This window comes from Vombatus ursinus, unplaced genomic scaffold (assembly GCF_900497805.2).
Source record: "Vombatus ursinus unplaced genomic scaffold, bare-nosed wombat genome assembly UNPS02014821.1, whole genome shotgun sequence".
Taxonomy (NCBI): Eukaryota; Metazoa; Chordata; class Mammalia; order Diprotodontia; family Vombatidae; genus Vombatus; species Vombatus ursinus.
In genome coordinates this window covers 8032919-8052102 of record NW_020954599.1, presented here as the reverse complement: position 1 = coordinate 8052102, position 19184 = coordinate 8032919, and the positions used below count along the sequence as shown (strand labels likewise).

The 19184-nt window shown below is 33.8% G+C and overlaps 1 protein-coding gene across 2 annotated transcripts in view; it reads left to right on the top strand.

Moving 5' to 3' along the window:
- Positions 1-19184, top strand: part of UBE2D3 (ubiquitin conjugating enzyme E2 D3) — a 53600-nt gene that overhangs the window by 12413 nt on the left and 22003 nt on the right. For both annotated transcript variants that reach the window (XM_027837421.1, XM_027837422.1), the window contains exons 3-4: positions 17854-17917; positions 18004-18035. In XM_027837421.1, coding sequence (XP_027693222.1) covers positions 17854-17917; positions 18004-18035 — 96 coding nt within the window. The remainder of the gene's footprint in view (positions 1-17853; positions 17918-18003; positions 18036-19184) is intronic.

Below are 19184 nucleotides of genomic sequence, written 5' to 3'. Positions count from 1 at the left end.
TAAGTTTTAGTGTTACATACTTGGCAGCAAATACTTGTTTTGATTTGAGCATTTTTCCTGTAACATTTGCTGTCATTGGGAGCTCAGAGCTGGCCTTGGAGCTAGGGAGCCTGAAGTTCAAGTCAGCTTTCCAGCTTGTACTGGTTGTTTAATGTTAGGCAAATTCACTAATTCTTTCAGTGCTCTACTCAGATCTCTTAAGACTATCCCTTATATAGAAAGTACCAGTTGGTGGAGTGTTTCCTTATCTGGTAGATCCCTAAATCAGTGAAATCACAAGTTCAGGCTATCCCTATTCTATACATTACCAAATGTCATTGTAAGTTAAATTTTAAAATTGTAACATTTTATAGAATCTCATCCTTGGAAGGGTCCTTTGAGGATTTCCAGAAGTTCAGCCAGTAGCTGAATAGAATCTCCAGGTTTTTTTGTTTGTTTGTTTGTTTGTTTTGTTTTGTTTTGTTTTTAATAATTTTTGCCCTCTGTACCTTTTCTTTCTTGTGGAAACTGGTTTGTTTCCCTTGGTCACTTAAAAAAGGGCAGACTGAACTTGAGTCTTAACACTAGTATCAGTTTAAAGTAACAGTTTAATTTATAGTTTTAAAATTGGTGCAAATAAATGTATAACCTGTATCTAATTGTTTACTGTCTCAGGGAGGGGAAGAGGGAAGGAGGGATTGAATTTGGAACTCAGAACATTATTTTTTAAAAACACTTTTAATTAAATTTATTTATTTTTAATTTTCAACATTCATTTCCACAAGATTTTGAGTTCCAAATTTTCTTCCCATCTCTCCTCCCACTCCAAGACAGCGTGCATTCTGAATACCTCTTGCCTTAATCTGCCCTCCATTCTATCACCCCCCCATCCCCTTCCTTTCTATTTCAAAACTTTAAATAAAAACGTTTAATTAACTCTACAGAGGTTAATTTGCCACATCCATTTTTTCTCCCTCACTCTGCAAATCTCTACTGCTTATATCCTTTGGTTAATTTAATACTCCTTTCCTCCCCCATTCTTCCCTTTCTTTTTACACCTGGGGTGGCCAGTAGAAAATTAAGTGCTCTAGCAGAGGTATGAAACCTACAACCTGGCAGGTAAAATTCCAGATCAGGGCCTGAACTAGATTACATTATCATTGAGATATTTAACAAAAATAAAAATACAGTGCAACATAGTTGTAATGTTGATTTGTGTTTTCGGTTTTTTTTTTTTTAAATCAGTATGTAGCTCTCAGGGATTCGTTTCTATTTGAATTTGACACCAGTGATTTAAAAGAAGGCCAACAGGCTGGAGATGCAGTTTGACTGTGGAAGTTAACTGGCCTATCTAGGGATCAAATCAGTTACATTAACAGTCTGACCAGTATGGGGTTACTAACTAGGTATAATTTAGAAACAGTGGGATCTGGGTAAATTTGACTTTCTTAAGAAGATAGTGAACTACTTAGAAAAAGATATGCTATCCAGATGGCCTTAATGGCCTGGGGTTCTCCAGAAACTATTTTGGATATTTGTTTTAAAATGAGCTTCATCAGTTTATGCCTGACCTCTAATATTTCCTACCCCTGAAGTTTGTTTCCTTTTTTAAAATCGTTAAATCATTGGCGTTAACAAAAGTTTAACTGCTCCCAATTGATTTTTCTGAAATTGGTCATCAGAGATATCTAAATGTCTTTCCTGATCTTGTGGATGTTGTTTCTTGTTTACTTATTTACAAAATGATAATTTGGCTTTGTTTTTTTAAACCTTAAACAGAAACTTTAAAAAACTTTGTAGCTCCCTCCTCCCAGTACATTTTGTACGTGGTTACCTCCATTCTTCCAGCAACCTCAAACCTGACCACTGACTTTTTTTTTGGTAAGGCAGTTGGAGTTAAGTGATTTGCCTAGGTTCATACAGCTAGTAAGTGTCAAGTGTCTGAGGCCACATTTGAATTCAGGTCCTCCTGACTCCAAGGCCAAGGCTCTATCCACTGTGCCACCTGGCTGTCCCTCACTGATTGTTTTAATGTGCCCACCTCACTGGATGAAGGGAAAAGAGTAGAGAAGAAGCAAAACATCACAAAAAAATTAAAATTATTTCCTTAAGTGACACTTGTACCTAAAACAAAAAGCAAGTTTTCCATTGACATTTAATATTTAATTCAAAATTATCCTGCATCAAAATTTGCTCTCTTATTGTGATTTGTGATTGTTGGTGGCCCTTTCCTATACCTTGGTATAAATATGAACCTCTTTTTCTGTATCTTCTCCACCTTTCTTTCACCTTTTTTCACTTTGTTAAACTTTCCCTACTGTTGCTACTGATAGACATGAAAAGACAAGTAGTTCTTCATCTTCTTGATGGTCCTCAGAAGTAGAAAAAATTATTGATTTGGGTAGATAGGAACAGCATTAGAAGGATGATAATTTATATTATCATATATATTTATATCTCCTTTATAGGAAGGAAAAGGCTGAATCTATAATATTAGAAACAAGAAGATTGATTTACCACAGCACGCTTCCACTTTTTTCATATTGTAATTTTGTTTGGAACATTTTTAGTGTTGCTGTTTGAATTTAAGATAACCCTTCAAAAAATGGAAATTTGTGTAGGGCTAATTTTAGATTCGGGGCTGGCATGTAGTAGTAAAATGGATCGAGAATTGACTTTCTAGGTCAGAAAGATCTGGGTTCATGGCCTCTATATGCCACATTGCCTATGTAATCTTAGGCAAAGTCATCATTTAGGGTCCCCTTTGTCCCCTGACGGTTCTCCAAGAGTATATTTTCAGAGAAGGTGAAACTCCCTATGTCAGTGAGTGTTTTTTTTTAAATGATGTAGGTGACCATACTTATAAAAAGACTTTTTTCAAAATTAAATTATAATTTATTTTTGAATGAAGAACAGCTTCCTCTCTCTGTTCCTCCCCCTCACTATCCATTGAGAAAGCTAGAAAACAAAGCCTCTGCTCCAAACATGTATGGGTCAAGCAAAACATTTTCATGTTGACATTGTCTAAAAAAATGTCTGGGAGACTGTTTCCTGAAATGGGGAGGGGGTAGCTGAGTTAACTTGCACCTACGTTTCCCTAAAGGAGTAATGTTGTTAATTAAAGGATCCCTTGTGGGACCATTTTTATAAATCACTTAAGGAAAATTTTGTTTTTTTTTTCCTTTAAGTAGATTGTTTTAACATTAATCTCTGTTCTTCAGTGCTGTGTAGTTAAAATGCTTAAGTTTGGCCTCAAAGAAGAGAGGAGAAACTTTTATCTCTTCCTGTGCAAAAGTGGGGGCCTGCAAACATTCCATATACTGTCAGACTTGATTGGTGTCTTAGTTTTGCTGAGCTTTTTAAAAAAAATTCTTTTGTTACAAGAGATAGCTTTCTAAAGAGAGGAGGGAGGGAAATGTGGAAATAAAGATGATGTGAAAGCTAAATATCAAAATATTTAAACATTTTAATTCTCTCTTGTTTTTATATCATCTGTATTTCCCACTGAATCTACCCATCTAACCCAAAACATAAAAGTCTAAAGTAACACGTTGCCCTGTACCATGATCCCTGCCTTTGTAAAGAAAGGGAGGGGTGTGTAATAGGTTTCATTTTTAGCTGTTACATATGTAGCTTTTTAAAGGAGTGACACAGGTTAATTATAGATTCTTCAGAAATTGAATGATTTAAAATTTTGTTCAGTGGTACTAATGTAGACATGTGACCTCATTAGGAGGCAGTGCACTTAAATGTGATTTATGTTTGGAGTAGAATATGGTTTTTCCAAAGTTTTAGTTATTTTTGTATTACATGGTTTCATCTGGGCTGACATAAGAAAGTTAAATAGTTATTTTTGATCTTGAATTTTACAAGTGCCGTACGGTAGTCATCAAAGTCTTAAAAATAAGCAAAAAAATGCATGTCGTGAATGAGTTAGTTGTGAAATATAGTTGGTATTATGGAAGAATGATAGTATATTTGGAAGTTGATCTTCTACTAAGTTTTAAGGATTTTGACAAGAAAAATGTTCAGTTTACTTGTAACCTTGTCATATGGTATATTTATATTGGCAATTACATAACTTGAAGTTATCCCATGATAAGTTTTTAAAGTATCTTAAATGTTCAAAGATATCCCAGATTTTTTAAACCCTAAAACTTAAAAAAAAAATTCTTGAATTTTTTTTCTTAAATCCAGTCTAACAACTTATATACTATAGAAGGTGGACCATAGATCATTATTAAGGTGATAAATCCAGTCTAACAACTTATATACTATAGAAGGTGGACCATAGATCATTATTAAGGTGATAGGAAGGCTAAACATATTGTTTAAATATTTCATTTTTACCTTTTGTTTTTATATCATCTGTATTTCCCACTGGATTCATCTCCTCAAACCCTTCCACCAAGAGAATTGACTTAAGACTTAGAGATCAAAAATAATCCAGGGCTTTTAAAACATTTTCTGATCACGGCACCTTTATACATTTCTGCAGCAGCAGTAGCAGTAGCGGTTTGTTGGTGTTACAGTGTTATGTGGCCTGGGACATGTGCAATGCAAAAAGTGCACATGGATGCAACACTGCCAGAAACACTTCAGAGTCATTCATTATAACTGATTTTCAATTAATTTTTTGTCATTATGCTTTAGAAACCTTTACCGTTGCCAATTTTTTTGTGACCCCATATGGGGTCTTAACTCAGTTTAAGAAGTGCTGTTAAATAACCCCTTTCATTTTATTTTGGTCACACAATGGAAAGCTTTTAAAAGTTATCATTTGCCTTTTACCAAGACTTAAAAAATAATATTTAGTACTTTAGCGTTATCATAGTTTTCCAAATTGAAGAATGTAGCTTTTTTGTTTGTTTCATATACCGTTTTAAAGTGAGATTGGTCTCTGTCACTTAACTATTTGCTTTAACCCATAGTTCTAATCTAGACCTTTCATTTCTTGTTTGCACATCTGAAGTTTGGGTCAGAATGTTTATAGAATATAAATTCATGGTATATAATCCAGTGACTTTGTATCAGTCTTAGGAAAATAAGAGAGTTTAGGGAATTCCTGTGAAGTTGATAGCCTAAGTTATCTAGCTACAGTAATTGTGTTAATGTTTAGCTTTTGATTTTTCTAGTGAACTTTCTTTACTGGCTTGAAGCTCCTATAGAAAATAATTTCATTACTGAAGTAACTTTGTAGTGTTTAGAATTTGTTAAATCTAGAATGGCCCTTTCAGATGACTCTTCTGTGTAGTATTGTTAGTGCTACATGACTTTGTGTTTTAATTTCAATATCTGTTTACACCATTTAAAAAAAATTTCACTAATCTCTTAAAATAAATTGTATACAATTTTCATAAAGAAAGCCAGTCTTTGAATAAATGACTCCCCCCCACCCCCCCAACTTAGCATTTTGAAAAAGTGATCTCATCATCATTGGCTCCATTGGTTGCCTTCATAACCACCTATCCGTACTTATTCATTATGTGCAACTTATGTCCATGTCCTATAAATCAATCTGCTACAGGGACTTCTAGTCATCTTGATAGTATAAGGATACTAATAGAACACAGGCTTGCTATTAGTTGTCCTAACTTTTACTACGTAACTAGCTCACTTTTTATGAGTCTGTATTTCTCTTACATTACACTTCTGCACAGTTCTTCATTTGTAGTATGTTGCAACCAGCTCGTGACTACTGTAGCTAACACCTACACATTTGAATTCTGATGGTATAGCATTATCAGAAGAATATTGGTATTTTAAAAGATGGGTCTTTGTTTCAGGGAGCAGCTTGGGTATTAAAAGCATTACACGACATACCAAGGACGGTCATGTATAGTAAACTTACACATACATATACACGTAATAGGTTGTCCTGCTAACTGTGCATGTGAAAGTCTGGATATGTAATGTTGGCTCTACCTTTGTGAATATTTAGGCTCAATTCATTTGAGTGATTATGGATCTAATTTAGTAGGCTACATTGTTTTAGGACTTGATAGAATTAGTACAGTGTCATCTATACTCAAGAACATATGAAGGATATGACAAAACAACCCCACTTAGCTCTTTGGCAGAGGTGAGAGATCCAGGGGTGGTGTGGAACATTGCATATTTCAGCCTCTGCGACCTTTTGATAGGTTTTGCTAATTTTTGCTCCCCCCCCTTTTTTTTTTCAATCTTTGTTATACTGGATTAACTGTATTTAGCTGTGTATTAGCTGCAAGGGGATTGGGAGAGGAATACTGAGCAAAACCTTGATATAAACACAAAAGAACTAAATAAAAAAAATTTTTTTAAGAACCTCTTCCATTAGAATTCTGCACTAGGTGTCCTTTTATTGCAGTGACAAACAGCTTTGGCCAAGCATATATGACCTTGTCTTGTGCCTCTCTTGATGTTAACATTTAGTGAGTTATCAAAGTTATCTCTTGATGCTTCTTTTCACGAATCCTTAGGATTTTGGCCTGTGCATCTCCCTTGTTGCAGGAGAGAGTTTTTAAAGGTAGCTCAACTGTCTCAAATACTTTTGTATATTTTATAGTCTCTGCTCTTGTTTCCCTTGTGCTCTTCATTCAGTTGTATGACAATATGTGCTTTATAATATTGTTTGTGAAAGCCTAACTGTTCTCTTCTTATGCTTTCAAGAATGCTTTTTGTTTGTGTAGATTACTATAAAATTTTTGTTGAAATGGGTTAGTAAATAATACTCTCTTACTGCTTTTCCTCTCTCAGTGGTTAGTATTCTCTGTTTCAGATACCTGGAGGCTTAGTCCCTAAACACCCTCACTTGTGTGGCCATTCCCATTTTTATTGTGGCATTTCTCATACTCTCTCTCTCACTCTCACTCTCTCATCTGTGGTATTTGTGGACGTGTGGTATCTACACTTTACTGTCATTGATAAGAGTTTAGAAATCCTCATAGATGTTTCCCGTTTTTAATCACTTGTGTTTTTAGTTTCATCCTTAAAAGTGCCATGAAAATGATCTCTTGCCAAGCTTATGTAAAACTATTTCCTCTACTTCTCAGTGTGTTTTATGAGGTAATGCCACTTAAAAGTTTCCATCATGTTGCACTTTAAGATTTTATAAACAAATTAAAAAATGCAAACTAGACCTAGGCTGCCATGTCTCTTAACTTGTAAAGGAGCTATGGTTTTTTGCTAGCTGAGACTTTTGTGATGAATGATTAATATTGCTTAAGCTTACTTAGAAAATAATTGTGGTTTTTGTTGTCTGTTGCTTTATCCACTTCCCATTTTTTAGCAGCATTAGCTTTTCAAAATAGGTCAAGTTGAAATTGCCTCAATTGTATGCCATATGTTTTTATTTTTTAATGTGATTTTGAATATTATCTCTCCTTGAACACATTTGAGTAGTTAATTCAGAAATAGCTACTATATTTGTAACTAGTTATTTTCTTTCTCTTAGTTTCCTTTCTTTTAGTATAATCAGGTTTTTTTGTGAGATGGTGCTGTGGACATTCCTAATACTATAAGCTCTCTACAAGAGTATTAATGATGTATAGGCCTCTTGGTATGGTATGTATGTCATTGACCTTTAATTTCTTACTCCATAACCATGTTTTCCAACATTTTTCACCATTTCCCTTATGTCCGCCTTCACTTGGATTCCCTGTTAAAAATTTATACTGATTTATTTTTGAGGGTCTTACAGATTTATGTAACAGTATGACATTCTGTCATTTACTGAACTATAAGACCGTGTACATTAAACATATTAGGTAGCTTTGAGGATGTTAATTGTGGTTTCTGGTTTTTTTTTTTTTAATAGTTGAAGTTATGGTATGTATAGTCTTTTGGTACTATTTCTTCAATTTCATTCCTTCCCCATAGTTTTTTCATGATAGCCTCTAATTCTATGGGCAATGTAGAACTTCTGTTTCCTGAGGAATATCCTACAATGATGCTATTTCTGTGTTTAATTTCTAGGAGTAAATTGAATTTGAAATGAAAAAGTATTCCCCTAAATTGGCAGTAATGGCTGTTATTATTTCCTAATGTTCACATTCATGAATTCAGTAGAAAAAACACTATAGGCTATGTCTATGAGACCTACCTAGGATTGCCAGCTCTATATGACCTTTTCTTTTTATATTATCATGATAAATAAATGAGAACTTATTCAGGTAGTTAGGAGAGAATTTTTAAATGCTAAAAATAAAAGTTTACTCACTGTTCTCATACTTTGTGTCTAGTGGTGAGTTATACTAAAGAAATAATTGTTGAACCACATTCAGCAGGACCTTATGACTCTAAAGTATAATAATTAAGTTTCTTGATACATGCCCCAAGATGGTTTTAGTACTATGCAGTGGTATATATACTACATTAGCAATGTGCGAGATTATTAAATTCTGAGTAGCACCATCTATTTATGAACATCATCCTACCTGTGAGGAAAAGAAAATTTGTTTTAACATTGGATTAGGTTTTTTCAGACCAGTAGAGAATGATTTAATTCTTTGAAAAGTAATTTTTGATGGCTACATGGAAGCCAGCACTTTTCCTAAAGCCTTATTCTTTTTTGCCTCATTTTAACTTAATAATTTTCTTAAGTTCCTGGAAGGTTCTTGTCATTGGCATGCAAGCTATAGCAGATTTTATCAGGATGGGGAGGTTTTGAGTACAGCTGAGTATAATAGATTGCACTTGTCTGAGAGGCAAATTAGCCAAATTAGCCAAATGTCAAGGGGTTGGCTACTATATCAGATGAACTTTTTTGGTCACAGAAACTTAAGAAATAGCCTATTGTGGAAGAGAGGTTGTCTTTAAAAGAAGTATTTGAATAAGGAGTCAAAAGAAAGTCATAATATATCTAGCTGTCTCTACATACATATATATAATATATAGTATAAAATTATATATATAATATGTATTATACATACACAGAATTTTATAATTTTTTAAAAAAATTTCCTTATTTTGAGAGTGCGTATAGTGGTATATCTTTGACCCATTTGTCCAGGATCTTGAAATGAAGCTTTACCAAAAAAAAATTTCCGTAAACTAATATTACAATAATTGTACCTTGTATAACCCTGAGGTAAGACACTGAGGTTCCTTTTGGTTCTTTAAAGAAAAATGTTGAGCAGTTTGTAGTATTATATATTTTATTATAATCTTTGAAAAACTGGGAACTTATGTGGTATCTGTAATGTTAATGCTGCTGTGTTTGTAATCCTTCCCTTCTCCCCCACCCCCATGTTTCATGGAAAGGAATTTGAAAGGCACTGAGGGTTTTCTTTTCTGTAATAACCTACATTGATCTTTCTCTTCTGAGTGCACATAGTATTTTTTTCTTACCTTCCTGTCCCTTGACAACTTATGATGATAGGATATTCTAGGGAGAGTAATGGATTTGAAATCCAAATTTAGGCTTAGATCTCTCAGGCCTGTTATAGTTATGTCCTTTTAGGCAACTACTTATACATTCTTTGGACCTTAGGATTAGAGGATATCTCTGGTCCCTTACAGCTCTCTAAATTCTGTGATTTCATCTAGTCCTTTTGAAATAAGACAACCTTATCTCTCTCACAGCTTGAAATGCTGTGCCTTGCGTATAGTGGGAACCTAGTTGTGTTGGTGGGTATTAACTCAATAACAAAGATAACTGGTATTTATTTTCTAATTAATGGGAGTGTAATAAGTATCTTTTAAACATGAGATGTATTTACTCCTCAAAAAGAGGCATTATATTAATATAATAGCTTTCTAAGCCATTTGTCTAACTATTAAATTTTAAAAAAATTTTTAATTGAACTGAACAAAAAATGTGGAAATAAGCCCCAAGCAATGAACGTTTATGGGTTTTGTTTTTTTTTTGAGTAATTGTGTGTGTGTGTGTGTGTGTGTGTGTGTGTGTGTGTGTGTTCGCTTGTGTTTGCTCTTTGGTGAGGCAGTTAGGCTTAAGTGACTTGCCCAGGGTCACACAGCTAGTAAGTGTCAAGTGTCTGAGCTCAGATTTGAACCCAAGTCCTCCGGACTTCAAAGCCAGAGCTCTATCCAATGTGCCACCTAGCTGCCCCTAAGTAATTTTAATAGTAACATTTTATTTGGTCTAGATCACCTTCTACTTTATCTTTCGTGACCTTGTAAAATATGTTTCCTTATTTAAAAAGTAATTGTAGTCAAAAGGAGTACTAATTCTGCAGTCCTTGTTTTTTGTTTTTTTACTTTGTATACGTTTTTCCATATCTCAAATACTTTGTAACATTTTATTCCATTCATTAGGTAACAGTTTACTTAGGCTACTCTTCAGTAATTGGAAAATCAGCAGTATTTTTATACATACAGGTCTTAGGTCAAAAAGTATTGGCAGTTTTGTTAGTTTTGTTACTATTCCTGTAGTATGTTGCCAGGTTATCGTAAAAAAGTGGATATTCAGCTGCATCTCTCTTCAAGAATAAGTGAGTCTGTATAAAGTGAATTGTTTTTCCTTATTTTATAATATATAGAAGGTAGGAAGCTACACTGGCAATTGAGGGTTCTGGCTTTTGTTGAAGCTGCCATCAGAAGACAAAATCCAGTGAATGCATTTTAAAATTTTGTCTATTATTGCATTATAGTTATTGGGGAGTGTAGTCATATGTGCTACATTTTTGGTGAAATGAAATGTAAGTTGCTGGGAAATTAATTTTATCCATGTTCTTAAAGATTTTGTTAATATCAGGAAAACAAATTCATTGCCTTTCAAGTATCTTTTTATGTTAGTCATTAAATTTTGGGATACATGTGCTCCCAAATACGAATGGTTGCTGTCACTTCGTTTCAAAAATCAGAAAAAATAGAGAATTACAAGTACAAGACAAATTAACATTCAAGGCAAAATTTGAACTAATAAGTAAGAATGAAATAAATAAAGGAGCAACTTTTTTTAAAAAAAAATTTCTGAATAGGACTTTATTTTTTTCCCAATTACATGTAAAGATAGTTTTCAGCATTCATTTTTTATAAGATTTTAAGTTCCAGATTTATCTCCCTCCTCCCCAAGATGGCAAGCAATCTGATATGAGTTATACATATGCAGTCACATAAAACATATTTCCACATATGGCCTAATTTATTTTTTTTTTACTAAACAGTTTATTTTTAGTTTTCAACATTGATTTCCGTAAGATTTTGAGTTTCAAATTTTTCCCCCTTCTCCTCCCTCAGATGGCGTGCATTCTGATATATCAGGCTCTACTTATACATTCATATTAAGCATAGTTTCACATTAATCATGATATGATGTAAAGAAGAATTAGAACGAATGGGAGGAACCATGAGAAAGAAGAATCAAAACAAAACGACAGAAGAAAAGGAGAGCGAATAGTATGCTTCCATCTGCATTCAGATTCCATAGTTCTTTCTCTGAATATGGATAGCTACTTCCATCATGAGTCTTTGTATTGCTGAGAAGAGCTAAGTCTGTCAAAGTCAGTCATCTCACAGTGTAGCTCTTACTATGTACAATGTTCTCCTGGTTCTGCTCACTTCACTCTGCATCAGTTCATATAAGTCCAGGTTTTTCTTTTTTCTTTTAATTAATTTATTTTGATTTATCAACAGTCACTTCCGTGAGCTTTTGAATTTAGAATTTTTCTCCTCATCTCCTTCCCCAAAACAGCACTCAATCTGATATAGGCTATACTTATACAGTCCTATTAAACATATTTTCACATTAGTCATGTTGTAAGAATTAGAATCAATAGGAGGAACCAACAGAAAGAGGAAACAAAACAGAAGGAAAAAAAAAAGCAAATAGTATGATTCAACCTGCATTCTAACTCCATAGTTCTTTCTTTGGATGTGGATAGCATTTTCCATCATGAGACCTTTGGAGATGTCTTAGATCCTTGCATTGCTGAGAAGGACTAAGTCTATCAATGTTATTCATCACACAACGTGGCTATTACTGTGTACAACGTTCTCCTGGTTCTGCCCACTTCACTCAGCATCAGTCCCTGCAGGTCTTTCCAGGTTTTTCTGAAGTTTGCCTGCTCATCATTTCTTTTAACACAGTAGTATTCTATTACATTCATATACCTCAACTTGTTCAGCCATTCCCCAACTGATGGGCATCCCCTCAATTTCCAGTTCTTTGCCACCGCAAAAAGAGCTGCTAGAAATATTTTGGTGCATGTGGGTTTTTTTCCCATTTGTGTGATCTCTTTGGGATACCACCCTAGAAATGCTGTTGCTGGGTCAAAGGATATGCACATTTTTGTAGCCCATTGGGCATAGTTCCAAATTGCTCTCCAAAATGGTTGAATCAGTTCACAACTCCAACAGTGCATTAGTTTTCCAATTTTCCCACATCTTTTCCCCACATTCCTACAGCCAACATTTGTCATTGTACTGTTTTGTCGAGTTAGCCAATCTGATAGGTGAGATGTGGTACCTTAGAGTCATTTTGATTTGCATTTCTCTGATCAATAGTGATTTAGAGCATTTTTTTCATATGACTACAGATAGCTTTAATTTCTTCATCTGAAAACTGCCTGTTCACATCCTTTGACGATTTGTCGATTGGGGAATGATTTTTATTATAAATTTGACTCAGTTCTCTCTATATTTTAGAAATGAGGTCTTTATCAGAGACACGAGTTGTAAAAATTGTTTCCCAGCTTTCTGCTTCCCTTCTAATCTTTGTTGCATTGGCTTTGTCTGTGCGAAAGCTTTTTGATTTAATGTAATCAAAGTGTCATCCGTTTTGTGTTTCATAATGTTACCTATCTCTTGTTTGGTCATAAATTCTTTCCTTCTCCATAGATTTGATAGGTACTTGCTCTCCTAGTTTGCTTATAGTATTTGTCTTCATATCTTAATCATATACCCATTTTGATTTTATCTTGGAATAGGGTGTAAGATGTTGTTGGACTGTGCCTAGTTTCTGCCATACCATTTTCCAGTTTTCCCAACAGTTTTTGTTAAATAGTGAGTTCTTATCCCAGAAGCTGGCGTCTTTGGATAGGACTGACTTTTAAAGAGTGAAATTTAAGAGTAACCTATGGCCTGTGAATTCGGTTTTTTATTTTGAGATGATCAGTATCCTTTTTATTCCATGTATTTTATTTTATGCATTTAAAAACATTCTGAAAAGGGGTCTGCAGACTTCACCAGACTGTCAAAAGGGTCTGTGACACAAAAAAGTTTAAGAAACTTCCTTTTAAAAATTAATTGGGGAAAATGCTAGGGCTAATGTTTGTTGTTTGTTTTTGATAAATACAAAAATGGCACATCAGACACATTTCCATGCCAAAAAAGATTAGATTAGATTTTTCTCTTGAAGTCTAACTAAAAGTTGATTATTTTAAAAATCAGATTTAATTTTGGTCTGAGTGAGAGGAGAATTTACTAATATAACAGTGCTGTTTGTGCAGCCCTTTTTGTTGACTTGAAAGAATGAGGACATCAAAGCTTTCTTCTTGAAAATAAAACGTTCAAAATGAGAAAATGAACCATTTATTTTCTTTTAAACTAAAACCTCTTGAAATAAAGTATCAGAAGAAATTTTTAAATATGGTTTGATAATCATTCGTTAATACTTAGTATTTTCTTTTGACTAGCTGTCAACAAGTAACCATTTTGATAATTAAAGCAAATAAATTTCAAATATCTTTCAGTTACAACTTTAAGTTAAAAAATTTTGAGAGGATTGGGCTACCAGCATCACCTCTAATTAGTTGCTTGTAACAAACGTTCCAAACTTACATTCCTTGTTTCTCATTTTTCCAGCTGCATTCACCACCCAAACTTCTACTTGCATTCCAAGAAGACAATACTACCTCTCTTCTTTATGCATTTTGCACATTCTATTCTTTCTACCTAAAATACAATGTCTTTGCCATTTTTGACATTAAGAATCTGTATTTCCTTGGCGACTTAGCTCCGGGGTCACCCACTTTATAGCCTTTCCTTGTAAAGTCTTTCTATCCCAGTTTCTAGTACATAATAGGTAATTTATTTTTGTTGAATTAAAAAGGTGTTTGTAATTAGCCTTTGAGAATAAAAGAGACAATATGGCACTCTGGAATTCCTAGAGCTTGCCATCCAAATGGAAGGAGAGGCAGTGACAATATGTGATGAGAAATTTGAGGAGAGAGAGAATTTAAAGTTGAGGAAAGACTTTGTAAAAAACTGTGTGGTAGGCAAATTGGGTCTCAAAAGACTGAAATTAAAGGGAGAAGGAAGGGTCCATTTCAGGTGTGGTGTGAGGAAAGGCATATAGAGGACAGGAAAGGGAGACTGTATGAAGTATATGAAAAAAATTAATGGAAGTCAGAAAGGTCTTTTGAAGTACTGTAAAAAGCAACCCCCTTCCAGCATGATTTTACTCTTCATACTGATTTTCTTGGAAGTTTATACCCATTGCCTGATTCACCCACATCATCTTTGACTCCTTACAAATCTAGATCCTGCTTCTTACTATTTTCCTTTAGCTTATCTTAAAAATCACCAAGTGGTCTTATTGCCGGATCAAATATCTTTTCAGCTTTCACTGTGTAATTTGATACTTTTCACCATTACCTATTGGGCATTCATTTCCTTCTTATTTCTCTGTGTATTTATTTTTGTTTTCGTTGTTGGTCTTTAATGGTTCATTCTTTGTCCTCTTTCTAACCTATTATGGTGACTTTTCCCCAAGATTTTTTTTCCTTATTCCTCTTTGGATCTTGGGATCATAACTGATGCAAGAATCCATAGAAATAATTATATAAGAGAATCATAGGAGTAAACTGATTTGCATCTTTGAATTTGAACCCATTTATATTAAAAACCCAGTGACTTTCCTTCTACTTTTTAACATTTGTTCCCTTGGCAATGTCATTGACACTCTCATGTCTTCCAACTCTGCCCTGTATTATGATTCTCTAAGTATATATATATATAGTCCCATGACCCTTAGGTGTACATCTCCAACTACTTAGAGTCTTTATCTAAATGCCCCTTCCACTAGCAGCCTCAACTTTGTGTAAGTAAAACCAAGCCTTTAAATATCTTCCCCCTCCAAAAAAAAACCTCTCCTTCTGACTTGATTTTCTGTTACAGGCACCACTGTTCTTCCACTGTCCATATTCAAAACCTTAGTGTTGCCTTACATTCTTCCCTCTCTCTCTCATCTCATTCATTCATTTATTCAAAAAGTTTTTTTTTTAAATAAACTTGAGGATATCTTTTATGTCCCATTTTCTCACTACCATTGTACTTTCATTACTACCTGTCTCTACTCCCCCATCATTCTACTTGACTGATTTTCCTTGTATGTGGAATTGGTCATGCCAGTCTACTGTACAAAAATTTTCTTTGATTCCCTATGCCTAGAGTTAAAATTACTTGAGAGTTTCCCATAATTTGTTACCAACTAAAACTTGTGGATGTATTTTAACCTCTCCTTTCCCCCAACTAAATTCTATCCTTAATTGTTTTTAGGATCATTGGGAGAACGAGGAGAGGGTTGATGCTTACCTCAAACAATGATTTTTTACACAAGTAATTCCAGTTTGTTAGTCTGGAGTCAGGAAGACTCATCTTCATGAGTTCAGATTTGGCTTTTAGACACTTAATAGCTGTATGACCCTGGGCAAATCACTTAACTTTATTAGACTCAGTTTCTTCATCTATAAAATGAACTGGAGAAGGAAATGGCAAACCATTCCAGTATCTTTGCCACGAAAACCTTAAATGGGGTCATGAAGAGTAGGACACAAAACAACTGAACAAAAACACCGTTTATATAATTTTTAGTGATTTGAGGTAGAAAAATTTAGATCTTTCTGGTCTGATGTGCTCTGACACACTGTTGGAATGTCAACTTACTCTCAGGGATCATCTTTTTGGTATATTGTAGAGGAAATTCTTAAATGTGGTAGATAGAATATTTGACTAAATGATCTCATGTCTCTTCTTAGCTTCTAATTTTTAAGATTCTGGAAGAGAGAAGCTGAACTTTGCCTTAAGTTAATTTGTTTGGTGTGGGAATTCTATTTTGTAAGCTTTCTTGATGAAGGGATAGAGTTTGAATCAAGCTGGTTTTAACATCTAATTAGTCAGGCTAATAGTATTCCCTAATCTTCATTGATTTTGTGATGATTATTTTCCAAGTGAATTCTCTTGTAATTTATTGTCTTACTTGCTTTTTCTCTTCTTTGAAAACTTTTTTAAGGCCTAGAAACATTATCTGCTTATGTAAACATGTTTTCTGAAAAGTACATTCTACTTTTGTCTGTGAAAGGGTTTCTAAACACATAACAAGTCTTTTTCTTGGTTCTGCTACTATATACATCAAACATTGGAGGTCATTAGTTTCAGGTACAGGGCAGTGTAAATAATGTATAGAATTGGCCTGAGAGTCAGGATGAACTGAGTAAGTTCCATAAACCTCTAAAACTAAAAATTCCAGAGAAAATCCCCATCTACTTTGATAGAGAACATTCCTCATTGGGAGCTCCTACACTGATAAAAGTAAAGAACTGGTCCCCCCAAAATAGTTTTCTTGAAAGGTCTAGGCAATTGATTCCGTTGTATTCCTTCTTCAGGACCACAATGAATTCTTTTATATGTGGCTTTAAACTATTTAAGTATGCGTGCCTGGGATTTTAAAACATATGGAAAAATGAGATAAAACCCAGAAATTTAAAAAGGTATAATTACTTATCTGTTGGGTTAGAGGAAATTAGGATAACATAGTCTAGAAAAGGGTTATATGGCGAAAGAAAAATAGCTTTAATAAAACAACAAAAAATAATAGAAACCAAGATGGTGGTTTTTCTACTCTGATAAAAAATTGTGCTGTTTATTTATTATTGGAAGAGAAGAACCATTTTGGAGATTGAGTTTAGAATAAGATAGTACAAAAATGTAAAGTTTTTTTTTTAGTTGTATTAAAGCAGCTTTATATCCTAGTAATTATGTTCTATAAAAGTAACCTGTGAGGAAAAACATTTGTGTCACTTATGAAAGGACATAGAAATGAAAGTTTCTTTGTAGCGTATTAAATATTTAGTAGGACTATGTATGGAAAGTTGAGCAGTCTGCCCCGACACAAGATTTTTTATCTTTATGTTCCATAGATTGATCTTCTGGTTCTTCTCAGTATCACATATATAAAAAAAGCTTATCACTAAAATTCTGACCGTAATTTATTATTATTGTTGTTAATTGCATTTAAAAGGCACTTAAATATTTGTCTTTGAGAGTTTTCACAAGCATTACTTCGCTATTGGTAAATGGTGTGACTGCTAGTTAATAAAAAGTTATTGCTTAATGAAAATGAGTATTTCATACTCTTCATTTTAGAGTTCGTCCAAATTACAATTTAAATGTTGGCATTTAATTTTCTGCGGTCATATTCCTTACCATGGAAAGCTTAACCTTTGGACAAATTGGTACACAAGAGCATGCGTTCAATAAGGAGAGCCACATATAGGGTGACATTAAGCCTAATACAGTGCCCTCTCAAAAGCAGTGCATTAATAATCAAGTTGGGAACTTTGGGGAAACCCTTATCGTATAAGGAAGCATTGATGGAAAGGCCTGACTTTAAAGTGTAGTAGATGGAAAAGGGCAGCTGCTGACCAAGGTTGAGTTATTTCTATAGGGTCTACCATTATGAAAAATCTGTAGCATTATTCTCAGCTCATCAGATTAACCCATGGCACCTATCCATCCCCATTTACACAATACAACCATTGGGAAAGTACATATTGCCCTGATTTACATCTGCTTCTCTTTCTGTACTGTATTTTGTTCTGTCTCTGTGTGTCATCTGTAGAACGGGAAGCCTGTTAAATAATTGTAACGGAGATGATATTTTTATTTGAATGTCTCCATATTATATTTACCTATAACTTTTCTTCTGTATAGGAACTTAGCGATTTGGCCCGTGATCCTCCAGCACAGTGTTCTGCAGGTCCAGTTGGGGATGATAGTAAGTGCCTTCCAAAACTTTATCATTTAATTTGAAAATGGCATATACATTTTTTTAGATGATAACAAGAGTTTTTCTTTTTCTAGTGTTTCATTGGCAAGCCACAATTATGGGACCTGTGAGTATTGTGAACCTTTTTAAACGATGATTTTAATTGAAAATTCCATATTGATCTGGTTAGAATTTTAAATATTACTAGACCTCTTTGCTTAATGAGGTGGTAGTCATAAAAGTTTGTTTTTAAACAATAGCAGTATTGTCCCTGAAGGAAATATCAAGTAATTTAAAGACTCAGTCACAAGTCTTAAATTCCATATTTGTGACCCATCTTGTTGTTAAGGTGTGGCACGTGTATGAAATGGCAAAACTTCCTTGACCTCAATCCAGATGACCTTTATATCTGTTCAAATCTGTTCTATGACAAGTTATTTAAATAATTCTGATCTAACAATGAGTCAGGCATTATTCAAAGGTGTTACTCTGTTTAATTACAATTCATGATCATTAAATTAAGTGTGTAGTGGTGAATCAGCTGTGTTGCCATTTAACTACATAATTGTATTAATAGCTTTACACAAATGTAAAATATTTTTTAGGTAAACAGTATGAGGACTTGTAAACTGCTTTTTAATCCAGCCAAGTTAAAGATTAATTGTATTTTGAATTACCATATAATATAGGTTAAACACTTAAAATAATTGTCAGATAATGCAGTCAATATACCACACTAAAATGTATGCTGAATATAATAATCTTTGAATCAGGAGGTATTTCGGGATTTTGTAATGTTTTATTTAAACAGTGTTTTTCTGTGTTAAAGGATTAATTAGTGTTTCAGTAATTTTGGAATTTGAAATAAATGGTAGGTTTTCATATTACTTCAAATGATGCTATACTTTACTGTGTAAACGGTAGCCATTTTAACAATTCCCAGTCAGAAGTTTCAGGGTTTAGGAAAGTTTGGAAAGGAAACTTAGCCATAGTGCTTTCCAAGTGAAACAAAAATTGAGCATCTTACAGTCAAAATCTATATTTGGAGTACTTAAGCTACATGTCATTTTATTTCTCCTACACTAATATAGATTCCTCTCTCGTTTCCACCTTTTGAGTCAGACAAGATTATGTAGTATTGGCACTCTGGGGTAACAGAAAAAAAATTATTCAGCTTTTTAGATTGATACATATTTATAATTATTCTAAACCAATTTTCAGATATTTAAATGTAAGCCTAAATTTGTTAGCATAAACTTTGGCGGGGGAGGCTTAC